Source organism: Cariama cristata, unplaced genomic scaffold, assembly GCF_000690535.1.
Source record: "Cariama cristata isolate BGI_N322 unplaced genomic scaffold, ASM69053v1 scaffold2744, whole genome shotgun sequence".
Lineage (NCBI taxonomy): Eukaryota > Metazoa > Chordata > Aves > Cariamiformes > Cariamidae > Cariama > Cariama cristata.
Window position 1 is genome coordinate 1 of NW_009614462.1, and position 24,825 is coordinate 24,825.

At 42.4% G+C, this 24,825-nt stretch overlaps 1 protein-coding gene across 1 annotated transcript; it reads right to left on the reverse strand.

Moving 5' to 3' along the window:
• Positions 1-1,650: 1,650 nt before the first annotated feature.
• On the reverse strand, positions 1,651-2,613 carry APOBEC4 (apolipoprotein B mRNA editing enzyme, catalytic polypeptide-like 4 (putative)). The gene has a single exon (XM_009699401.1). The coding sequence runs from the start codon at positions 2,611-2,613 to the stop codon at positions 1,651-1,653; it is 963 nt and encodes a 320-aa protein (XP_009697703.1).
• Between the last annotated feature and the right edge of the window lie 22,212 nt (positions 2,614-24,825).

The window sequence follows — 24,825 nt, forward strand, 5'->3', positions numbered from 1 at the left end:
AAAAAAAAGAAAGGGTTACCTTTATGTTTCATGGCCAAAAGAAAGCGATCACCGCAGCGCCACGGCACAGAGCGCTTCTTGTGATCGCGTTGGTTAAGGTTCTCTCAGAAAGCGCAGGACGAATGGGATCCGATTCAAGAAAGCTTTTCTAATAAAGCGCCTAGACCTCGTAGAAGTAAGGGGTCTGGTGGATTCTAGAACATTCCTGTCTCTGTTAATGTCGTAAAGCATTGGAGTTTCCAAGTGGGATCGCCTCTGCTGAAATGAAGGCTGTTTGAGGTCCCAGTGGGAAGCAGCCTCTTTTGTTTTTTTTTTTTAAACTCAAATACGTAATAACTGGGACCACAAAAAGAGTGAAAAAGGAGCAGAAGCGCTGACTTGTACAAAATCAGCCAGTCTGTTTAGCCTATTAGATATTTCTTACTAATTAGAAAGTTACACCTCTTTGTGAGGTTCCCCTTAACGTAACGCAGCAGCCCTAGGGAAAAAAACACACGTATGCACACACACACGTATACACGTGCATATATAAACCCCACTGTTATTGAGGAAACAGCTGGTGGGAAAACTTTATTCGTGTATCAGCCCTATGTGCAGAGCCACCTTCTTGATAGAGGAGGAATTTAAAATACGCCACATGTTCCACCAAAGTTGCCTCAGCTGGGAAGCTACAATCTGGCTGTAGCTGTGGCTGTGGCTTTTGGACTGTCTATATTTTTCTGGTAGAAATTGGCTTAAGGGCAGCAAATAAATTAATTGCAGGAGGTAATCAGAAGATACCGTTGTCCCCAAAGTTGGGGTTCGTTTACCCGGCGTGCAAGCCAAGAACACGCGGAGCCGAGGTATGAGCTATTTATTAGCAGTTCTGCCCAGAAAGGGGTGCTAGGGGGTCATCCCCCCAAGCTAGCACACCCAAGTCAAAAAGAGAAGCGTGTTGATACAGTTCTATCCAGGTAATATTTGCATAAGGAATCTATACCACTGCTTGGTATAGATATAGATATAGATAGATACAGATATAGATATAGATATAGACATAGACATAGATATAGACAGATATAGAATCTATACCACTACTTGGTATAGATGGGCAAATCTGCTGATTGGATTAACTTTCTCCCGTCTCAAATTAAAGGCACAGTGCGTTTTGAATGGACTGCGCATATTGAGTGGGGAGGGTCTTTCCTTGGAGGCAGGGAGCTTTGGTACTGGAGGTGTGGTTTTCATACTATAATGAGCTGAGTTCACCTTCAGGACACGTTTTTAGCTGATAGCCAAGTTTCTTGGGCAATCAGTCCACTGAAGTTTTCTGGTCCCTGGTTTCAGATCTATTTGTTCCTTTTATCCTACTGTCATGTCAAGAGCCGCTCTACCCAAACGATTTATATCAGTTCCCTATCTTTGTTAGAACTTACAACCAGAAAGATTTTGACATCAATACTGAGGTTTTGCTTTTACTAGTGTGGGCTTATGTTTGAAAAGTATAGGAGTAAAATACGTGTTACCTTCGTAAACTGTTATTTGAGACCTACAGTTATTCTGTGGGTTAACTTTTGTAGGATGTAACTTTATTGGTGGGTTGTTTTGGGTTTTTTTTGCCATCTGTGATCTCAGTTTTGGAAACATTTCAGAATTACGAGTTTCACGGAATTATTCCTTTGGCATTTTTAAATGCCTTACGATATTTTTAGGTCTGGGGTATAGATGTTCCCTCTGAACGGGCAGAAACATGCCTGGGAAAAACACCAAGTGGCTTTGAGATCCCAGAGGCAGCAGCCCGCCTTTCATTGCCTGGAAAGGCTGTTGGGGGGCTGGCTGGGGAGAAGAAAGGGCCTTGAAGTTCTGCTGCACCGCAGGCATTGCTTGGGGCAAGGCTTTCCTAAAATACGGTTTCGTTCCTGTGAAGTTGTTAATGCGATGCGGATCTTGTCGATCTGCTAAGGTTTTTGCTGGTGGAGCTGGGTGATAAAGGGCTGTCCCTGGGATGCCATACACAAAATTGCAGAGGAGGTAACGCCGTGCCCCCCCCGGCAGTCTCTGCAGGGTCACCCGCGGCCGCAGGCTGGAGAGGCTTCGCAAAGCTTCCCGGTTCCACGCGGCCGCGGGGAAACCGTCCTCGGCGTGATACAGCTGAGAGAAATAGATGCAGAACGTGATTTCTGGATACTTCAGCAAGAAGTTGTAGATTTTACTTATGCAGCAGTGGTAAGCCTCGTTACAAGGGGAGTAATTTGAATAGAGGACTACGGAGCCGATGTTTCCATAAGCATCCGTAACTGCGTCCAGATAACCGCCCGTCTCAAACAGCATAGATTCTGGGTGCTTGTCTTGGTCAGTACAGTTTGTCGCGTGGCCTTTTTGGATTACTCTGCCTGCGAAACTCCTCAGTTCGTAGAAGAGAAGGTGTTTGGTTTGGAGAGTTGCTGTTGATCTGGACGGGAAGCCAAAGACCCTGTGAAATTCGGCGTAAGGGACTCTCGCTTCTTCACCAGTCCGTATGTGGTAGGGACACTTGGCACAGACGTGGTTCTGTCTCTGCCAGCGATAGGGCTTTACCACAGTCCCCTGGTTTGTCAGATATTCCTGGAAAATTGTTTTCCCTCCTGGATTCATGTTCTGTTGAGAAATCTCCCTGTTTACGTGCTATATAGCTGACAGTCCTGAATGAAAAAGGAAAGTAGTACTTTAATTCAACCCTTCAATTTGTTTTGCACTTAAACTACAAAAATAATAGGGGATGGTCTGTTCAAATATGTACTGAAACTTGTAGCGGCGTATAGAAACTCGGTCGATGACACAGAGAACAAAGCTCTCTTGCAGCCTGGGAGCGTTTTTAGTTTTCACAAGCTAGCTTTTTTGCTAAAAACAGGAGTAAAAATGATTTCTCTGGCTTCTGCCCTCTTACCCTAGACAGGAGAAACTGCATAATAAAAGCAAACAGCCACGCTTCTCAGGAATTGATTAGCAGATGAACCTGATGCCATCTGGCAAAAGAAACAAGTAAACCAACATCAAGAAAAAAAAGGGATAATTACCATCTCAGCAGCTCCGGCTCAGGGTCGTAGTGAATATTTAGCTGATTTCCTTCACTGGCTTTTTAGGAGTGGTTCAGACTTTCCACTTAAGCGATGGCGCAAGCTTTCTTTTCAAAATTATACGGTGAAGAAGAAAGTTAGTATTGCCTGCCCGCTTTTGGCAGTTTGGCTGTAGCGGGATCTTTCCCAAGTGCGGTGACTTTGTTGGGGCTGTACTGGGGAGGCAGGCAGGTCCCTTTCGGTGTTTACAGGTGCCGAGTGCTAGGAGACGAGGATACAAACAGGTTTTGCTTTTTGTGGCCAGCCCCCTCTGGTAGTTTAACTTCTATTCTTTACCGGTCAGTATTTGTTTGCAGTCCTAAGTGATTAAATTTCCTTTGTTTCTCAAGAAACTGTTTTGCTACCAGGTTTTTTTCGAGCTGAAAGACGGCTGTTGTTCTAACGAATATATTACTGAATTTGTTTCCAGGCGATTGTTATTTCTGTGGGGGTCTGTCTGTTGGGCCAGCTGGGCGGAAAGCTCCCCTTGTACTTCTGCTTTCGTACGCAGGCGACGAGGTTGTCCCTTCTTTAAGAAGTGTGTGTGTCCCTCTCTGAGGCCGTAATTCAAGCAAGCAGCGGGTCATTTTGTGAGTAAGCTAAATCACGCCTGCTTTGCTTGGGCAGGGCTCCAGACGAGTGCAAACACACGTTTTGTGTAGATGAACAACTTCTGACTCAAGCAGATGATTATTTTTCTTTACTGCTGCTCTAATTGAGACACTCATCCTCCCGGGATCTGGTTTAATTCTGTTACTACTTCTCTATGTACAGCTTTTCTGACTGCAGATTTTACTACAGCCTGCTTCTGCATTCCACGTTGTTGTGTCCTCTGACTGTCAGTATTTCGTTTTCTTCTTAAATTACTAATTTGATTCATTTGCCCTGTTTTCCACTCCCGACTCTATGCCAACTTCCATGGGTTTTCCTGTGTTGGAGCTCTTTCCTGATCCAGGCCGTTGTGCTGTTCTCACTCAGATCACTTGTAAAGATTGGCTTGCTGACATCAAGAATGCTCGGTTTGTCGTTGTTGATGTTTCGGTACATTTTTGATGTTCAGTTGTACTCTATACCGCGCATCGCAACATAATCGTGGCGGCAGTATGTCTCAGAAAATGAAAAATGCGTTGGCTACCTGACCTCAGGTCTGAAGAAGGGAGTGTTTTTCTTTGCGGAGGGATGTTAGGAGAGAGTTGTCACCACCCCACCAGTTCTCCTGGAGCTTGCCAATGTGATCACAGAATCACAGAACGGTTTGGGTTGGAAGGGACCTCAAAGATCTCCTCGTTCCAACCCCCCTGCCGTGGGGCAGGGACACCTTCCAGCAGACCAGGTTGCTCAAAGCCTTTAAATTATTAAAGACAATTTTTAAAGCTGCAAATGTGGGGCAAGGTTCCGATCGCATCCCCACTGGTGTTTTTGGAGGCTGGAATGGCCGCGTGATGGCAATGTTGCACACCAGAGGTGGGTCCCATTTTGTGGTTGTTGATGGAGGCGATGCCTTGAATTCTGTTTCCGCGTGATTAAAGGGATGCCACCAGAAACACTTCAAAGTTTGTGTCTCCCTCTAAAACTTGCCTTTTTTTGGTTGGTTGGGTTTTGGCTTGGCCTGATCAAAACCCCAGCAAATATTCAGTCTTCTCAATTAATAGTGCCACATCCTTACAGGGTGGAAATCAAATCCCGAACTGCTCAGTTTGACGGATTAATTGGAACGGCATTCCCACAACCCGAGTGCGTTTCCGTGAGCGTGGCACCAGCCTTCGGCTCCTTTGCCAGCGTCACTGCTGGGGCTGGCAGCGACAAGGGCTGCTCCCTCGGCCCCTCTCGGCTCCAGCCTTCCCACCCCTCTGAATCCTCTGCCAGCTCCGACGCGCCGAGAGGGCCGGGGAGCGGAATCCTAATGAATCGGTGAATATAAATGGCAGAGGCTTCTCATTTGCCATGTACGTCAGTCCCATAATCGATCATTTTGGGGGTGCAAAGGGGAAGGATGTTTACAAAAAGTGCAAATTGAGCAAAATGGGAGAAAGCTGACCACTCATCATGTTCTCGGAATGGACCCATTTCTGGTTTATGAGAGAGCAGAAAGCTGGGTTTCCTTCCTTTTTTTTCCATGGTTTTTCTAAGGTAGAAAAAAGGTGCAAATGTGTTATACATGATCTCTTAAACTGATGTAGATCTCTTAAACTGCTGTATATACACACGTACATACAGATGTGTATATATACGTGTGTGTGTATTAAGCAGCTAATAGGAGCACTCATCATTCAGCTCTCTTGCAGAAAAAAATTCGTTCCCATGCACAATTTTACGTGGTAATACTGGACAGCTCAGTAGCATTTGTCATCTTCAAAGTAGTTTATAAATCTGACCGAGCGGTTAAAATATAGGCTGGTTTAAATGGCTCTCTTGCTGGTATTTCTACTGCTTAGTGTCACTTAGATCCCGTGCAGGGGAACTTGTTAAAGGGGCTTCCGACTTTCAGAGTGCCTCGTTTGTCACAGCGATCCTGACGCATCTGCAAAAGTAGTAAATGCTGCAGACTTTAGCTGAAGTTAATAGTTTATATGTTGGACATTTGGACTTCCGATGGTTTCAGGCTGGGAAATGAAAAGTGAAGGTACTCAAAATGACTTTTCCCTTTTGGTAATTCTCATCTTGATTTCAGTATTTGCAGTCTTGATTGGAAGGGAGGAAGAATTTTACCTGATCAGGTACCTGGTTTGGTTCTGTAGTTTGTTGTAAGATGGCTCTCCTAATGCTTGTCTCCACTACCTCCTCTTGGCACTAATCGGTTGTAAAGTGCTTTGAGATCTTCGAGATACATGGTGGACCGCCGTGTTGCATATAGCTCATTCTGTCGCAATGCACCAATCAAAATAGTCAATGCCCTGGTATAAAAGCAAGATATCCAAACTCTTCTTTTGCTTTGTCTGGTTGTCCTGTGCTTTTGAGCAGAAAGCTTGCCCGCATCTTCTCTAATACTGATCTTTTTCAATACACAGCCCTTCCTGAGCTCGTAGGCTGTTCCACATCCTCAGAAGAAATGCTTGGTTTTAAATATGCTGTATGAACCTAAGGGTAGGTCTTTTAACACTTGAGGTTGTTAGGAAAAATACCATCTTCATTTATCAATTTCATTGCATGAAAACCTCGTCCTGATACAGAAGATCATGTCCAACAGATGCGATTAGGAACTCAAAACATGTGTTAACAGATCCATGTCCCCCCCTAATTATATTTAAAATTATAATTGTATCCCTGTCCATCCCAACTACATTTGGAGGGGACAAGGATATAACTGTAACTTTAAGAAACCGTTTCATTCACTTATTACTAAAATGCAGCCATCTTTGGGGCAGAGGGCGGTAGCTGTTTAATAGTGCTCTCAATAAATGTTCACGGGAGGAACTGGAGAGGAATGCTTTATCCAGTTAAAACCGCAGGGGAAACTGATGTGGTCAGTACGTAATTACTCAGGTTGGAAGTTAGCCAGGATACAAGCCATATGTTCTGCTCCTGGGGAAAAAAAGTGTAATGATCAGAGCTGTGATTTTTTTTTTTTTTTTTTCCCAAATATTAGCTAAAACCTGATTATCTCTTCAGGTTAAGAAGCACACAGAGATTCTGATCCGTCCTAACATGGCCAGGTTGGACCTGATACTGGTTTTACTGATTTAAAGTTGGGATATTGTGATTTACGAAGAAGTCTTTTGGAAGCAAAGTTGCACGCGTTGTTTAGGCAAAAGCCTGTTTTTCTGACGTGTGGTTCTGTGGAAGCGTGATGATCTTTTTATTCCTCGAACTAAAACACGATCTACTTCTGTGGTCTAGTACAAGTGTCGTTCTGTTTGTGTGGGGGGATCTGGTGCTCCTTCCCAAAGCGCTGTGCTCGGTACAAGAATGGTTCCTTTTTTTTTTGCTGCTGAAATATGAGTGTTGAAATTCTGTTGCATTTCTTAGTACAGCTTGGTTCAAAATAATCTCTGTTGGAAAGCATTTTACACATGACTTCATTCAGTAAGAAGTTTATCTGAGTTCAAAGTACAGAGGAGTCACATGGGCCTTTAAACAGCCAGGGACTCGACGTTCTTGTGCAGTCCTAAGATTTTAAAAATGAGAAGCAAAGGAAGTGAAGGAAGAAGCAGAATTCTGTCCACAACTGCTAAAAAACTCATCCGCAGGCGCAGTTTAAACCTGAGCTGTCACGGCGTGGCTTGCCTCCGTGCTCAGCAATCTCAAGTTCATTTAACACGTGAGTTTGGGATATCTGGTACTGCAGGAGCGCTGGCTCACGGCTCGGGAGCGGAGCCCTGGTATTTTGCATTCTGCCACCGGGCCGTAAAGATTAGCAAGGATTTAGGTCCCGAGTTTGGAACGTTTCCTGCTCGAGCTCCTGTGAAAGTCAGACCTTCACAAAACCATTCCGCGAAACTTCACTCACCTGTCTCGTCCAACCTCAACGCAATTTAAATTATCACCTCGCTTCCAGAGATTTTTCCAGAGTTCCACTGCTTTTTTTTGTTTCCCTTTCTCTATCTTTACATCTAAAAAGAAGTATTTTTCCCTTGTCCATCTCTTCAGAGTGGAATTTAAAACCACAAAGTTCTGTTAGTTTTAAATCTTCCATCCACTGATAAATTTATGATGCTTCTGATAACGGACAGCGTAACGAAGAGCAGCTTGCCTGCCACTTCTGTGACGTTGGCAGGTAGATCGGCTAATGGGGGTCATGAAAACGAAATGCAGAGCCGTCAAGCTATCCGTAATCTTGGAGAACTCGATATGAAACCATGTGTGATGGGCAGCAGGCCTCCTGAAATCTGGAAGGTACTACAGAGTCCTGTGCCTTATGCCTGTCTTATTTATCCCCACCTCTTTGCCTGAAAATTACTGCTTGTTTGGTTTTGGGGTTTTTTTTTTGGTATTTTGGCATTTTTTTGGCATTTGGCATCTTCCCCTCTAATAGCAGCTCTGAACTCTTCCTCTCTGTTAGCTGGGCAGGAAGAGGGCCTGGCTCCGTTTCAAACCATGGGCAGCTAGCAGACGAGCTACGCCGACAAATTTTCCGTAGCAGGGGCATTTTCTTCCGTCTTTATTTGCTTGCTGGTTTTTCAGAAGTTAGTAGGAACCCAGCATGCTGCTGACCTCTGTTCATTTCTCAGCTGGGTTTGGTGGGTTCAAGTGAGTCAATGAGTTCAGAAATCACACAGGACGGAGGAGGAAGGGGGCAGAAAGACAGCGGGATGGCGTATGCTTTGTTTCTGTAGGATTTTAGGCTAATGACTCTACAGAAGCAGCAAAAAAGAGGAGAGAAAGGCCTATTTTATATCAGTTGAGTCAGAAGGTCTCAGCATGAATTGTCTGAAATGCTTCAGCAAGCTAAAACTATAAAAATAATGGACACTTGGCTGGTTCTTGTTGAAGGTGGTGTTAATTTGTTGAGCACTATAGCACTACAGAGATCAACTCACTGCAGAACTGTTCTTTAGACCAGAAATTCACTTACTACTTGCGTGAACTTTAGGTGGGGTAAACTTTATGCTGTGGATGTATGAATATGTATGAATATGTTTGAAAATGTAAGCTAGTGAGAGCCGAGTGGCACGTCCGTGGAGGTGGGATGGCCTGGGACTGTAACACGCGGAGCGATACTGGGTATTTATGCACTTCAGCTATGTCATTGCTATTTTTGCTATATTGGAGGAATTGAGAATTAGGCTCCCACACCTTGGCATCAAGCAGGAGAAAATCTTTTGCCTGTTGTGGATGAATCCTGGAGGCTGCGACAAAGGGCGGGGGATCTTTTAGCTCATCTGCTCTTAGTTGTAGCAGCTACAACGAGCAGTAGAATAAATGGCCAAGGGCAAGAGTTACAACTGGAAACCACGTGATCTCAAATCAGCAAGACCAAACCATCTTAACTGACATCTCTAGCACTCCTTTTAATTCAGAGTGTGTTCTCTCCACAATCCATGACACTAATGATGTTGATCTTTTGCTGGTTTTTGTTAGATCTGCAGGGTGACTTTCTCCTCCTCTTTTTTTTTGCTCAAGCATTTTTGCTCACCATTTTTTCCAGCCCACTGGAAGGAAGGGCAACTTCATATCTATATTTGCTATCTCACTTTTAGTCTGTTGGCTCCATTTGTAGACAAGTAATATTGATAGATTTCTTTGGGTTTAGCTCAGCCTTTCCTGCGTAAGGTACGGTTTACACACCCTGACACGGGTGAATGATCAGAACCAGACATTCGTGTGCTCAGGTTTCAGGGGAACATGTGGGTATGGTAAATGAGAAAGGTTTGCTTCATTCTCCTGTGTAATAATCTCCATAAAGGCTGTTGTGTCTTCAGTTTGTGAAGCCCTGAACATATATACGTCTTTCGTTTGTGCTAGAAAAATATCGTCCTCATGTATGCATTCTCCTAGGGAACATAAACTGAAATTGTGGCAATTGAATCTAATATAAGGGTTTTCAGGAATTTGCGCGCAGCTCTTTAACTGGAAACTACTGAATAATATGTACTATTGGCATTAAAGGCAGAGTGGAAACTGAACATTTTAGTTACCAATACCCTAATTTCTGGCCACGCAGCAAATATTCTGAAAAGTGTGAATTTCACTGGACAGAGATTGGTAGTAGTGTTAGTCTGTTGGTTTGTTGGGGTTTTGTTTTGTTTTGTTGTAGCTGGTTGTTTTTTTCTCGATTGTTATGTGAGGATGAATTGCTGAAAGTTCAGTTAGCGGTTTGCCAATTTTTGTATGTAGTCTGTATGTCCTGTGTTTGCATATGGCAAAAATCTGGCCCTGTCTTGATTATATTCACAAGCTTAAAAAGTGTAACTAACTAGATCGTAAAAATGCAAAAAAAAATAATTTCATTGTTAACTGATCAAAAACTCCATCTGTCAGATAGTTTCCGATCAATATTGAAGAGAAGGCAAGAATATTATTTAAAAAAAAAACAAAGGCAATTGTCTGGATGGGGCGGAGGTAAAACGAGAGAAAATGAAAGGCAAATGCTTGCTGGCTTTGGAATATTGTCCATCTCGAATAAAGCAGGAAACGGTTCAGTCAAGAATAAGCTGTAAGTGCCATAGTGCGGGGAAAGCCAGCGGTCTTCCTTCGTATTTCATGGTCTTTGCGTAACCTTGAGATACACAGCATCACATCCATTCGGGTAAATTAGTGAATCCCATTCATCCTCCTCCTGACACCCGGCTCTTCATTTCAGCGGTTTTCCTATACTCTTCCTCCTCACCCCTTCCTGAAATGGGAGCTCTCTCCTCCCGATGGCTCTTAGGCTGGGTAGTGCTCCCACTTGACATTAAAATTGGGCAGTCTCCTCATTAGTCATATTCGAGGCATGAGAGAGATACCGCAATCTCTTGCATTGAAATGCAGATTTGTCCCGTAGCAGCAAGCAATCCATAAGGTGAATGACAAATAAGGAACACTTAAATATCATAGGCAGGGTGATCAGTTTACATTTTAGGGCAGCAAAAAGTATAAGGGAAAATTATAGATGAAGTAACTTGGGATTTTTTTTTTTGCTTTTTGATTATTTTTTAAAAATTCCCGTTCTATTGAGCGTGGTCACACTACAGAGTCTAGATTGAGAAATTCTTCCATATCACTTTATAAAATGTTATCAGTAAGCTTTCTTTGTCAAACAGTCGGACAGATTTCCTCTTGACCTATGAAAAAGCCAGCGAACTTGCCAAGAGCTGTGTTTACAGATAGAAAATGTAAAAGACCAAAACGTAAGTTTAGAGATGGAAAGAGAAGGGACCTTATATATATGGGTTTGGGGTTTTTTGTTTGGTTGGTTTTTTAAGGTAGAATGATACTTTGGAGTTTGGTTCTATTTAACTAACAGTTTTTACAGGAGTGAGAAATGATGCAGGCCTACAAAGCTGGCTGCAATTTGCTTCATGCAAATTGCGTGAAGCAAACACAGGAATCGAGTAGAAAGAAGAAACTTAACCAAAAATGATTGAAAACAGCTACCGAATGACTGCTAGTACTATGCCGCTTCATCTTCTTTCCATTTAAAGTGAAAATGATTCTTGGGACTCCAAGAGCCGTCTTTCATTCTTAGAAAATATCCGTTCAGAAAATAATTTGAGATTTAGCATCAAATGATTAATGTGTGTACAGATTTGCTTCCGTGAAGATCAGTAGAGCTAGGATGGTTTCCAGAAGCACAGGGCCAAAGAAAGTTTTACCAACTACTTGCGTAAATGTCACGAGACAGGCGGAAAGGTTCATTTTAATTTTTGTATGAACTATGAGCTCTGTACATGCCGTATATCGCACCCATATTCAGTCCAATCCTGATCTCACTTCCACTTGTCTAATTCAGGGCCCTTCTTGTGAAATAAATGGAGTTGCACTGGCGTAAAACCCATTTGAGTTGTGACTCCGCTCTGTTAACGTTATAAACCAGGCAAATCAAAATTAGCTAGTGCAATAAAAGGTGATTACACCTGTCAACTCCTCCTTCCAGACTAGCTGGCTGGTGATTCGGATCAAAGAGACTGACAGATGCTGGCTCTATGTCAAAAGGAAGGAAGAGGAGGCCAGAATTCAGTGTTCTTTGGGAATACGCAGAGATGCCTGGGGATGCTTTAACTGCGGACCTTGAGCCTGGGCATCCCAAACAGCCTCTACGGCCCTTGTGACTTTTGGGGTTATTTACAAGAACGGTCATCAGAGAACCAATAAATAGGCGCACAGTTCCAAATGGTTGGGGGGGCTCAAAGTGTTGTTTTGGGCCGGTTTCGTCTCTAATCAGGTCATTAAAGCAGTAGAAGAGTGGAGGAAGAGTCACTAATATTTCGCTATTTAGATGACCTATGTTCTTTCACTATGCAGAGATGAGTGTTAGCTAAATAACATGATTTAAGATCTGCTGGTCTCTAATAGAATAAGACTTTTTATAGTGTAGGAAAATCTGCTTTCAATTTCTATCGTTAAGCATTATTTTAGTCAATGAAAACAAAGTGTGCTTGGGAAGCTGCCTAGAAGCCACGTGATTTCAGGGTATTGCCATTTTCCTTTTTATGAGAAAAGAGCCAGCTTTTTTTCTTTTATGTCATGGTTGGATACAGTGATATATTCGGTACGGATGATGGGAATTCACTCAGAGTCCTTTGATAGGCGTAGGGCAGCTCTACGCGCTTGCCGATTGAATAGGGGAAGGTATTTCAGCCTACAGCACTGAAGTCTCTTATTTGGTCCGGTTAAAACTCATGTGAACTGCCTGAATTCTGTTAGGCCTCTCAAGGTCCAGTACAAATCGCAACATGAAATAATATCCTGTTTCTAGATGTGTGCATTGTGCAATTGAAGCCGGTTTTTATCAGAATCATTTAGGAGAGAACAAGGCATTTCCTGGCATAATTGGTGGCGGTAAGACAATGGGAAGTTTTGAGTTTCGTGTTATTTACGTGTTCGTTGATAAGCACCGCTGATAAGCTTGTGAGGAGGGGGAAAAGTAGAACGGGGAAGTGGATGAAAAAACCAGAAAAACGTGAGAATAACGCTGGCTATGGAGTACCTTGCATTTCCAGGACAGCCGGCTTTCTCCCTCTTCCTTCTCTGCCCCCTTCTCCCTTTTGCCGGTGTTAAACTGCAAGCGTTGCATGACCTCGTTTTGTTGCCCACTTGATTTCTTGACTAAATCGGTTGAGGCTTCCTGTGTTCTCAGCTTGCTGTCATGTTTAGTGGTGGTGGGCGAGCCTCAAAAGGCTCAGATTGCAGATGTAGATCAGATAAGCAGGGAAATTATCTATTTGAATTAAACCTCAGAGGTCTGCAGTCTGGTCCTTCCTGCTTCTGGTTGTGTTGAAAATACCTCAAAGCCCCTGTTTTGATATTTCTGTCCAGATATTTCAGATGCTGTAGGAGGTTTAATGCTTGCTAGTCTTTTAGATGGATACACTTAGAGGTGAGGAACATCTTGTTATTTTTTCTTTATTCCGAACGGGACTAAAGATTATTTTCAAAGTATTGATGCCCTGTTCTGCTATATGACTCTTGTTTCAGGACTTCTAAAACACTTTTAGAAATACCGGTGAAATAGACTGCTCATTTCTCTGAGCTTGCTAAATCTGTCAAGTCCCCGTACCAGTATTTAGCGTAGCAGAATCAGAACCCTTTTATGTTCAGTGTATAGAGCAAGAAACCAAGGTACAGGTGAGTTACTGACTGAGCCAGGAAAAGCATCCAGATTTTTCCAGCTTTGTGTCAGCATCAAGACTAACTTTCCCCAGAACAGCAGTTCCTTCCAGTGTCGCGATGCTTGTGTGTGCCAGCTGTTCCTGTTACAAGCCAGATGTGCTCTAGCATAAGCCAGATGTAAACGTTATTGGTAGCTTTCTCACATCCCCCTAGAGTTGGCCTTTATAGAAACAGATCAAAGAGCTCTGACTAGATCATCATCACATCTGAAAAAAAAAAAAAAAAAAAGAAGAAGAAAAGATCAGTTTCAGACACTTTGGAGAATCCCGGAGTCACTGAATTACGCAGCACCATCGGTGGGCAGGTCCTGCCCAGAAGCTGAGGGTCCGGCAGCCCATTTGGCCGATGTTCTAGCCAGCGTACTGCAGGTGTGAGCCTTATTCATATCACTGTTGAGTTTGTGTGTGAAGCTTACCGGTCCTGCTTCTTGCAGCTTTGCCTTTGAATAGAGTCAGACTGTATACGTGAAAGCAAGATGTATTTTTTTTTCCTCTCTCCCCTTGCTGTATGTTTGCTTTTAATGAACACGTTTCTTTCCTCTTCTTATATCTGGATGCTTGGGGTTTTTCATTTTGTGTTGCTCCTTATGTACAAAATAACAGGCTAATTCTTTCCAGATATTGCTCTGCTGACTCCTAAGGGCATGTTTACAATGTTGGGTGAGCTGGGAGACATGGGCTGCTGATTTCCTAGTCCATTCACCACAGTCCCAAAGGACGTGGTCTTTTGGGAATGTACCTCCAAGGATGTGCAATTATTTTCTGGAAACGCCAGCCAAGGGGAGGAGCTGGGTGCTTTTTCCTTTCTAAGTGACGCCAAAGTGCTCTGTGGATCGTATCCCGCTTGACTTCCAAGATTTGTGGTTGGCAAAAGCTCTGCAGAAAAGGAGCTGCCTACCTTACTGTGTCTGGCTGATACATTAGCGAGGTGGATAAGAACTCTCCGGGCGGAGGACCCTGGCCTTAGGAGGCATGAATTCAGGTCCCGAGATAGCATTTGGGCTTAGACCTCCCTCTGACACTGCACTGCATAATGTACATGGAACGGTAGCCTGAAACCCAAATTTTTAAATCAACATTTTTTCAACTGTTAGCTCCCAATTGCTGCTCAGGTAGCACTATAAAGACCTTACGGGGAGAGGAGTGCCAAGCGAAGCTACTGGCTAGAGCAAAGAACTGCAAGTCAGTATTTCTGGGATTTATTCCTGGCTCTTGCACAGAAAGAGTCCCTCCTGGTATTTTAACTGTCAATGGTTCGGTTCCTGCTTTGTAATATTTATCCTCGTAACATTTTCATCCTTGCTCCTTAGAGAATTGTGGGATGTTCAGTTCAATAAAAATCTGTGAAATGTGAGGAGATCTGATAAAGGATGTAACAAAAGTGCTAAATGTTACCAAACCCAAGTTGTAATGTCCCAAACTGTGTTGGAGTTAGCAGTGGGTCCTTTGTGCTCGTATGGTTGCCTACAAAGTCAGGTCATAGTTGAAGGTAGTTCATTGTTCTGTACAACCTTTTGATGCACTTCAGTATGCAGGCTGTAGTGTAAAACCATATCCTTCTAAAGGAGAAACTGAAACAGATTTGATTGAGAAAAATGTGCATCTGGTATGGTCATGGCTTTTGCAAAGAGCTCAGGCTTTTATATCCCAAAGTGGGAGAAAAATCTTGCTGTGATATGGGAAATGCTTAAAGAACGGCAATTTTCTTTTTCTTTAGGTTTTCAAATGCTTTAGCAGGGCTGTGTCTGGATTTCTCATCAGATCTTAAGAATACCTTGGATAATTCTTAATAGCGCTTGCAAAGACAATGCAGAATGGCTCGTGTGTGTTTGTTGGGTGTTGGTGCTTTGATCCTTGATTTTTATATATTTCTATGTGTGTTTATATATATATGGGTAGATTAAGGGTTAAAACTTGACAGCTGTGGCTGCTTTTGACCTGTTTTATGTACAAAGTGCTTGGTAACTGAATTTGTAAATGCCGTGTCTCCGTTTTGATACGGGTCTGGATTGCAATGTATAAAATACTTTGCTGCCTCTGAGTTTCTCAGCCTGCACGGTGTGTTGTATCGCTTGCCGTGCACAGGACACGGGGAGTTTTTTGCTCTGTAGTGCTGAAACTCATTGTTTCACTTTCCACAATCACTGTTTCTACTATTGCCCTGAATACAGGTTTAGATGCATTAAAATAAAAAAGTTGTGTTTACCTCTTGTATTCTCCAATCCAAGTTTTTTGAGAAAGGTATTTTTTTTACCCATACTCTTTGTAACACTCATGTACAGGTGATAATTTTTTTTCTCCATTCTACTGTTCTAAGGTGATGGCAGTTTTTTTCCCCTTCTTCCTCTGAATTTAGCAGGAGAAAGGGGTACTCTAAATATCTGTATTTTTTTGCCACTAAGAAATAATACAATTGAAATTATCTTGTTACGCAATGAAATTAAAGTAAAAATACATGACGATAAGACTTGTTTTCAAAATATGAACAGAAAATAAATAGGATTCTGCACAGGAAGAACGTAGCTGGTTTCTGTTTTGGGCTAGGTGTCATACTGAGTTGTGGAAAACCTGGATTTCCACCCAACGTATGGCTTGTGTTGTGATAGCAAAGCGTAGTTCCCTTACATGGAAGAAAACCTGCTGATTTAGTTGCTTTTAATATTTTAAAAATTATGTAGTATCTTTGTAGCACCGTCAGTCTGATGGCTTCAAAGGGCTCTACAGATGTGGAACTAAACTCCTTGGGGCAGGAAGAGTCCTGTTGTATTTATTTATAAAGTACCTGACACAGGATTAGATTTTGGTTTTGCTGTATGGATTCCATCATAATGTCTCTTCTTAAAGCTTTCCTAATTTCACTTTGCTCCAAAACTTTGTCTTGTTTTGCAGGGATGTTTTCCAATTCTCTCTAATCTCAAAGCGATTTTATTTATTGGCCTAAGCAAGTGAGGTTTATGTGAGTATGTCTTCTTTTAGCCTATATTTCAACTGAATCTTGAACCGCTTTGCAGATATCAGCTGGACTTAGCAAAGCAGTAGAGGTTTCTGGGGTAGTAATGCAAGTGTCAAAAAAATCAGCACTTGGATAGAGAAGAGAACTTCTTCACGACCCCACTGTGAGAAAGGCTTCCAGTTGGGGCTCCAAAAGTTGTCTCCTCCACTTTCCTCTAGCAGGCCAGTTGGCATGGACATGGTGGTTGGGCGGTCAGTGGCAGTGGGGACCAGCGACAAGGTAAGTTGGTTTTTGCCAGGGTTACGAGGGAAGGAGGGTAGGATTAGGGTGTTTGTAAGGGAGTTGGGTTATGTGGAGGACAGGCTGAAAGGACTTAGCTCACAGATTGATCAGAAGCTAGGCTTCATTCATTCTTTCGCTCCCCAAACCGGATTTGTTTCAGGTCTGTGTTATGGGGTTTCGAGATAATCCAAGTCTCTGAGTTTCTCTGTATCTGTTCCAAAACTCCACATACGAGGTTTTCTGAGATCTGTCGAATACGCCCTACTATGTGTTTTCAGGCACTCTCAACCATGAAGCCTGGTTTTCCTCTAGTTTGTGTTTTGTGATTGATTCTGGATTCTAACAAGATGTGTGCTCAGAATGAAGTATTTCCCAAGATTGGGTTGGTTTTTATCAATGAGATGCTAGGAGGGGCCTTTCCTCCTTTCCAGCTGTAGAAGATTTCCATCAGCTGTACAGCAGTTTAAATTTCTGTTCAACCTGGCTTGAATCCACTCGTTTAACGGGGAGGGTGGCAGGCAATGCGATTGCCTGGGGAAACAAGCCAAAAAAGAGAGAGTGTACTGATCTAATTCCTTCGGTGTTGTTTTAAAGAGTTAGCCAGCTGAGCCCTCAGAGTAAGGCTGATCCTTCCCAACATCTCATCAGGTTCTGACTGCTGTGGTTAGGAATTTTATGACTTGCTACTAACTTATAAACCTCTGGACTTAGAGTTTCTTCTTTAACACGTACATAATGCCTTTCTAGCTTCAGGTCTAATGAAGAATTGGTTTGCAGTTGTCACATCCTCTCAATTCCTTGTTCAATAAATTTCAGGTGTTTGGGTAGATTACGGGTGGCAAACACACTGCTTGCTGCACCTCAGGGAAGGCCCAGACAGGTCAGTAGTTGCTTATCTTGGGGGCCTTCTTCAGCTACTGTTGTGTAGGTGCTCTCTCGATTTTAACGGCACCTTTCTTTGCAGTAGAAACACGAGAAATGGGAAAAATTCCTCTACGGTCTTCGCTAAATATTGTTTAAGGTACCGTTTACCCCACTCTGTGCTGTATTGTTGCTGGCCTGAATACCTAGATCAAAGGAGGCTGTAAAACAGTTCCTCAAATAATTGAGGAGGAAAAGGTGAAACGGTGACCTAGATAAGAAACATTTCCACAAGCACAATAAGCGTAACTAAGTTCTGAAGAGGGACTCCGTAGTCCCCCGGTGTCTGTCTGCCTTGGAGACTCATTAAGTTTTGCTGTGGATTCTCTTTTTTAGCATACCTGTTTAATATCTGCATTTGATCTGGGTGTTGTACTCTGCTCTTGTATAAGCACAGGAGACCAACAACAATTATGGAGGGCAGGTTAGCACAGGTAAAAGATTTGTTGCCATATGACTGTTATAGGAGGTGGCTAGCGCTGTATTCTGATCGTAAAACTAGTCATAACTTGAATGTGATACCCATCGTGACTTTTTTTCTTCAGTCTTTTTATTAAACATGTAGGAACAGGCAAGTTCTATGCCCTGTATGTTACATGCAGGGCACTTTGTTTTAATGTAGTTTTATGTTAATCCACATTTGCATAATCGGCTGAATATTACTTTGGAATATTTGTTTCCATTCTTCTCATCTAAATACCGTTGGAGGAACTGCTTTCTTCGTCCCACAGCTGCAGACTGAACTGGAGGAGTTTGTCGCTTGTCCACCGAGTAGGCTGAGAGCTGGCACCAAGGTTACGGTGAAGGAAAACCATGGTAATTTAAGAAAAGGAGGTGGGGAGAGAAGGAAGGGGACCCATCCTGTCATTCAGATGCAAGCGACGTGAGTGTTGTGATGACAAAGCCTCAGGAAAAGGACAGACCTTCAAATTGGAGTCTGTCGCCTTAGAGGTGCAACACTGCTCTCCCCTCTCTTCCTTCCCACCTCACTAAACCATTAATAGCCAAACTATTGTAAAGGGTTTGTTAGTCAGCATTATCTAGATGTGATTAGTGATGAGAGGCAATTAAAAAGTCACCTTGCCTTAAAAGGAAGAAAGGAGCAATGCTGAAAAAAAGGGGAAAATGCAAGGCTGAAGTGTTATCCAGTATCAGTGTAGTAAAAACCAACTATATATCCTTGTGTTATCGGCCTTGCCTGGCTTCCCTAGAGATTTAACTGTTGAGTCCCTTCCAGAACTCAGCTATCATCTCAGATGCTTTGCATTTTGAGATGTAAAGGTGAGGAAGTTAGGAAGTAATATACAGGTTTTCCAATTAAAGCCCAAGGAGCAGTCTGATTTAGAATAGCAGGACTTCATGGCTGTAATCCTTGGATTAAATGTTGGCTTTCCCTACACATGTAAATAGACATCGTGTTTCTCAGGAAAAAAAAAATCACGTCCATCAAAATAATCTTGTAGCCTGGGGAGATGTGGTGATATCTGCATAGTTAGTATTGCTTTTCTACAGAGTGGAAAGGGATTTAAAGTAAATCTCTTGGTGTGCAGATTAAACTGGACGATATCCTTATATGTCTGAATGACAGCTGTTAGGATTACAGCCACATAATTATCAGTCCCATCTGGCAAGCTCCTCCCTCAGTATGAGGACGACGTAACTACAAGACTTAAAAAGTAATAACGTTTCCATTATCTTCATTTTTTAGGTGTTAAAGGAGTTATTGGGGAAACCATATTGAGGTGTTGGAATATAGAAAATTCTTTGTATGTAAATGAAAGGCAAGGCTTTTCAGGGAGTAAACAGGAGGGAGGTTCTTCAAGGAAAGTGCTAAATGAGATAAAATCATGACGTATGGCGAGATTGCTGCCTGGATCACTTGTATTCGGACACGTCTGGCCTCGAAAACGTCTACTTGAGCCTCAGCACATTCGTGGGGTGCTGATACAGAAGGTATACCTGTTGCTTTGCATTACTGTTGCTGTTTGTTAGCGCTGGAGGCTGTGTCCAGGTTCCGACTGTTGTAGCAAGTGCTGCTCGAGCCCGTCGCCCAGGTCGTTGCTGTGTTGTCTTTACAACAGATCCGCTTTCTACGTTAAAGTTGTTGTTCTGGTTGCCACTTGGCATGAAGCTTTTCCACAGCTTTGGTGGTAGTTGGATCAGGTTGTTAAGGAGTTCTGTGTTATTGTGAGGGACTGAATGCATTCATTGAAAAAAACCGAGCTGAAAATAACATCTTACAAAAGTCATCGTGCATTTCTTTGTCAATGATTCTTTGTTGGTTTCAGCCGCCGTTTCTTTTTGTAAGGATTTGTTCCTAGGCCGCCAGGCCTGAATGGAGAATAGGAAGTCACTCCAGCTGTTTTCCTCGTGTTGGCACTCTGTGCTGAACAGGAATTGCTGAGCAAAGAACATCATTTCCCCGGAGAGGTTTGATGGGGTAGCACAAAGGCAGTCTGGATTTTTTTTAATTGAAAGTTCCTGCCAAGTACTATCATCAAGGGTTGGGGCAGGGAGGGAGGGAGGGAAAGAAATACATGAAGTCTGGAGTCCACTTGGAAGAGCAAGAAACCTGCCTGGGAAAGCAAAAGAGAAGTGTTTTTCTCTGCTGAACTCTTGCTGTTTTAACATATAACCACTTATCCAGAAAAGACGACTGGGATTTTTTTTTTTCCCTTCCCTCTTTGGTGACTCTTGGTTCTGACTATTCCTTCTCCAACAAAGTTGGAGGGATTGTGCAACTTTGCACTTGGTTTTGGACTAGCTAGTGGAACAAAAATAAGCAGAATTCCTTCTCTTAAGTGGGAGCCAAATTGTCAACTGACACATCGTGCCACGTTACGGTGATAAATGCATGTCTGGTGGTGGTTTGCTGCAAGCTTAAATTCTCTATTTTTTTCCTTAAAAAGAAAAAGATAATAAGGCTATAGCTTCTTTACTTTCTTTTTATTTTGCATACGAAGGGTTATGAAAACAAGCCAAAAAGAATAATTGACACATATTTGGTGGAAGAGGAAGATATAGAGCTTGCAGGTTTAATCCAGGATAAATCTGTAATGGCTGAAACGTACTGCCACCTGATGCTGTCTAATGCTGGATGGGAAATGCATCGGGTGGTTTATTCCAGTCCTCAGTGCACTGGTGACCACTTTATAAACTCCTTTATTGTATTTGACACTTTCTGCTATTCTTGCTGGCAGTATTACTGAAAAATTGCCTTGCAGATTGAATAGTCCTCTCTAGCAAGGCAGTTTCAGGTAAGAAAGGCGGCTGGGGCTATACCAAGGTTGACAAATTGCTTATGTAGTGCATATATAGCTCCTGACAGTTCAGTTGTGGACAAGTATGGAGTAACTTCTTCTAGGAGAAGTTCCCCCATGGATCCTATCAATGTTCAGCTTATAACCCAAAGTGGAGGAATTTAACATTCCTTTGACTTTTTTGTATGCTTTTAATATAACTGCATAAGTACTGGTTTTTAATAGAACTGCGTAAGTGTTAATTCTCTGCTCCAGGTTTTGATTTCCAGTCCGGTTCATCTCCCTGAGCACAGTAACATATTGCACAATTAATTCGCTGTTTATAATACTCCCTTGAAAAGAGCATCTTCCATCCTGTTTATTGGTGTGTTTCCAACTGATCTCTGGAGATCAAAACAGTTGGCTTCTGCTCAAACTTTTGTGTTACGATGTTCAACCTTGGCCAATTTTGAAGTTCTTCCTTGGTTTTGACTGAGGAGAAAGTATGTTTGACTTCAGCTAGATCTTTGTCTATGTAAAAACTTCAAAATATGTCTTTAGTAATGTCATCCCGATACAACGGGTAGGGTTTGTGTTTGCTAACTAATTCTCCGTTGTCAGTAAGATAGATGCTTGTTCAGAATAGCACAAAACTGATCTACAGGCTGGCTTGCTCATTGGGAGGTTTTCTTAACTTTTCTCTAATACAGCTGGGTTTTTGTATTCATGTATTAATTATTAAGAAGGCAGATGTAAGCTAAAGGACATTTCTTGTCTGAGTGTGTTGACATCTCGGAAGAGGGTTGGATGTGAAGCTTCCTATACCTAAAACATTCATGGATTGTGTTCAACTGTCTCTGCGGAGGGTACTTCGAAAATACCTAAGCCAAATATCTTGTTAATATATCCATCACAAAGCACACTAAATGATTGGTTGGTTGGTTGGTTTGTTTGCAGTTTCGCTTGAAGGTCGACAATGGGATTTCTCCAAGTGGCACATGGAATCATTTGTTCTTGTTACATCTTGTTACTGTCATGTTGCCGTTCCAGTCCTGCTTTTAAATAGATGCATTTTTTCTAACATAATGTTGTGCACCCGGATTCTCTGTAAAATTTTCCACTCTGCTGGTATCTGAATACAAGAGGATTTCCCCTCCACAGAGTTTTGTTGATGTTTTTATTTTGCTTTTTGGACTTTGTCTAATTCTCCAGTAAAGATCATCTGGAAGAGAATTGGGGGAACTGTCAAAACACGGGCCGTTTCCTGTCATTGTCTGGAGTCTTAAGCATTGTGGACTTCCATCTCCTTCCTGGCTTTTGTTTTGGGGTCGATAATGTTGTCTTTAAATAAGTTCAAATAAAAATAGTTGTGATAGAGCTGGAAATAGAAACTAGTATCCTTAAATGAATGTCTTTGCTGTCTGAGCACAATGTGCCAATAATAATAAAGCGGCGTAATCCCAGAGGGTACTGAAGTGTTTACAGCCTGTGGTTCTGATCCTGTCACCTTTCCCTGGCAAGTGAATCTGCTCAAGTCACCGGCAGCATTTCTGCAAGGAAGTGAGACAGGGACTATAGCAGCAGCTAAGTATCAAGAGCACAGGAGGTAAGAGGGATTTCTCTTTAGCTGAGGATGCTGGGGCATGCTGCTGCCAAAAGTTCACAGAATTTTTAATAGCTATTGCTCTGAATTTGTTGTACTCTATTAATCTACATCAGAGTGGCGTCAGTTGGCATGATTGTTGGATACTGGACTCCGTCGTATAAGCTATTTTTGTATTGTAGTAGTGCCCCAAGGTCACGGCTAGGGTTGATATCATCTTGTCCTGGAACATTTGCAAGTGGGTAGAAGTCTGTCTCAAAGAAAGTAATGAAAATGAATAGGCAGAACACGGGTAGAGTGAACAATGGGAAGGATGTAGGGCAAAGTGTGAAGGTAAATACCAGTGAGAGCAAATAGTTATAGATCACTAGTGATACGCATCAATTGCAGGCTGTAAATCATTTAAACTCTTGTTAGTGAAGGAAATATCGCTTGTGTCCCACAGGATCTTTATGTCACTCTTGTGAACTGCAGATGCACTTTTGGCGTCAGAATAAAGGTGCATCTCAAAGCTGGGTTTATCTGTTTGAAATGGTTACCAAGTGTCTATTGGTAGCATAGAGAAGAAAAAGCCTCGCAGTGAACTTTACTATTGAGAGCTTCTGGCAGGCATTGCTCTGTGAGAAGAAGCGTCAGCGGAGGCGAGAATCTTCTAAGAGGTGAAAATAAGGAGAGTCAGAATAGAGGTCAAGTTCTGAGGGACCTTAAAAGTGCATATTAAATAACTGAATGAGAAAGCAAGTCTTAATGCTGCATTTTGACTGATCTGGAGGGTAGGAGTATGGGCTTTGGAAAGCTCAGACTTTGCAATAGGTGGAAGGCAAGAGTCATAACAGCATAAAGGGAAAAAGATTGGAGTTGACTTATGCTGGTAAAAGCACTTTGGCCTCCCCCGGCAAAATAGGTCACTTCCAGAAACATGTTTAATACCCATTTTCTTAATCTGGGGGTGTCCTGATCGAGGAGGTCTTAGCACTGCACTTACGCAGTGTAGTTGAGAGGAAGAAGCAGATGTGCTATCTAGGTTCCTGGTTCGGGCCACTGCAATCGTGATACTTACTCTCATGTCAAAGAAAGCAGAAACTTAAGCGAGCTAGGAAGGGGGCTTGGGTGTATGTAACCATGCCATTGGTTGTGAGTGGCTGGCACTGCGTCTAATGAACATGACTGAGCATTGTCCTTATCTGTGTGATGATCTTACCCAATCGTTGTGTTTCACAGGAGAGAGAAACAGAATAGACGTGAAAAGTAAATGTATTGCTATCTCCATTTCAAAACTGCCTTTCTCTTGTTTTCAAACAGATAAGGGATTTTTTCGTCCAAGACGTGTTTTGTTGGGTGCACAACAGAAGACCAAGGAGAAGCTCCCCTGAGAAAGATGTGGAGAAGGTAAGTCAATATTGTACAGATTGTTGTATCTGACTGTGGGGTATTTTAGAGATGGAGGAGGTAAGAACAAACAAACCAAAAAACAACTCCAAAAACCGAAACCCCAGCCTCCCCAAACCTGGATTTTGTTGCACTGGAAAGACATCCTTTCTAATTTACAGATTTCTGTGTTCAAGGCTGTGGTAGTTAGTAAAGCCCTGAAATTTTAATTGTTCAAGTGGTAGGTATGATGAGAAAACATCACGTCGTTGCAGAGGGACCAGTATATATATTTCTAAAGTTATTTGTTACATATTTGTTTACGACTCTCTTGTTCTTTACTCCTCCCTGCAAATCTAAACAGCGCTCAAAAGAAAGGTATGGAGTAGGATTTAATGGTGCCTACTTGGCTCTGTAGCAGGGCTATAAGAGGGTAATAAAATCTCTGTAGGATTTACTGAAATCAGATAGAATGAATGTAGCATTAAAGAAAACAAGAGACCCATAGATAAGCTGAACTCTTGCTTCACTTCAATTATTTCCCTTTTAACCCAATGAAGAGAAGAAAAAAGATGACAACTCTGGCTTACTGTTGCTCGAGCACTGGGAAAAAGAGAGAGTCTGTAGCCCAGGCCAACTGGAAAATGAAGGTAGAGTCAGTAGCCCAGGCCAACCAGAAAATGAGATTATTTCTCATGCCCTCGCTCAGAGCTGAATTGAAGCCTATGTTCTGTTTTCTGCTACGCTACTGGGAAAACTTTGCTGGCTTGGATTAACAGCGTTGTGGTCTAGGACTGGAGAATATCACAGAGTGCCCATCTTACGTGAAAGCTTGCAAGAATTGGTTTTAGATCTGGCTGAGAAATCTGTCCATGGTGTTCAACAGCATCCAGAAGAGCTCTCTTATACGACTGGCATTCAGCAGGCTTCTTAAAATGGGGTCTAAGAATTTCTGAGTATTTTGAAATATGCCCCACAATAAAGAGGGATATAGTTTTTTAGTTTAATATAGGTCATTTAGAATAAAAAAGCAAATTAGATAAACTACAATTGTAATACATGGATTTAAGATTAATTTATCCCTGTTATTTTAACGACCTCTTAGGGGTTAAGAGTGTTGTGTTTGTGCACAACG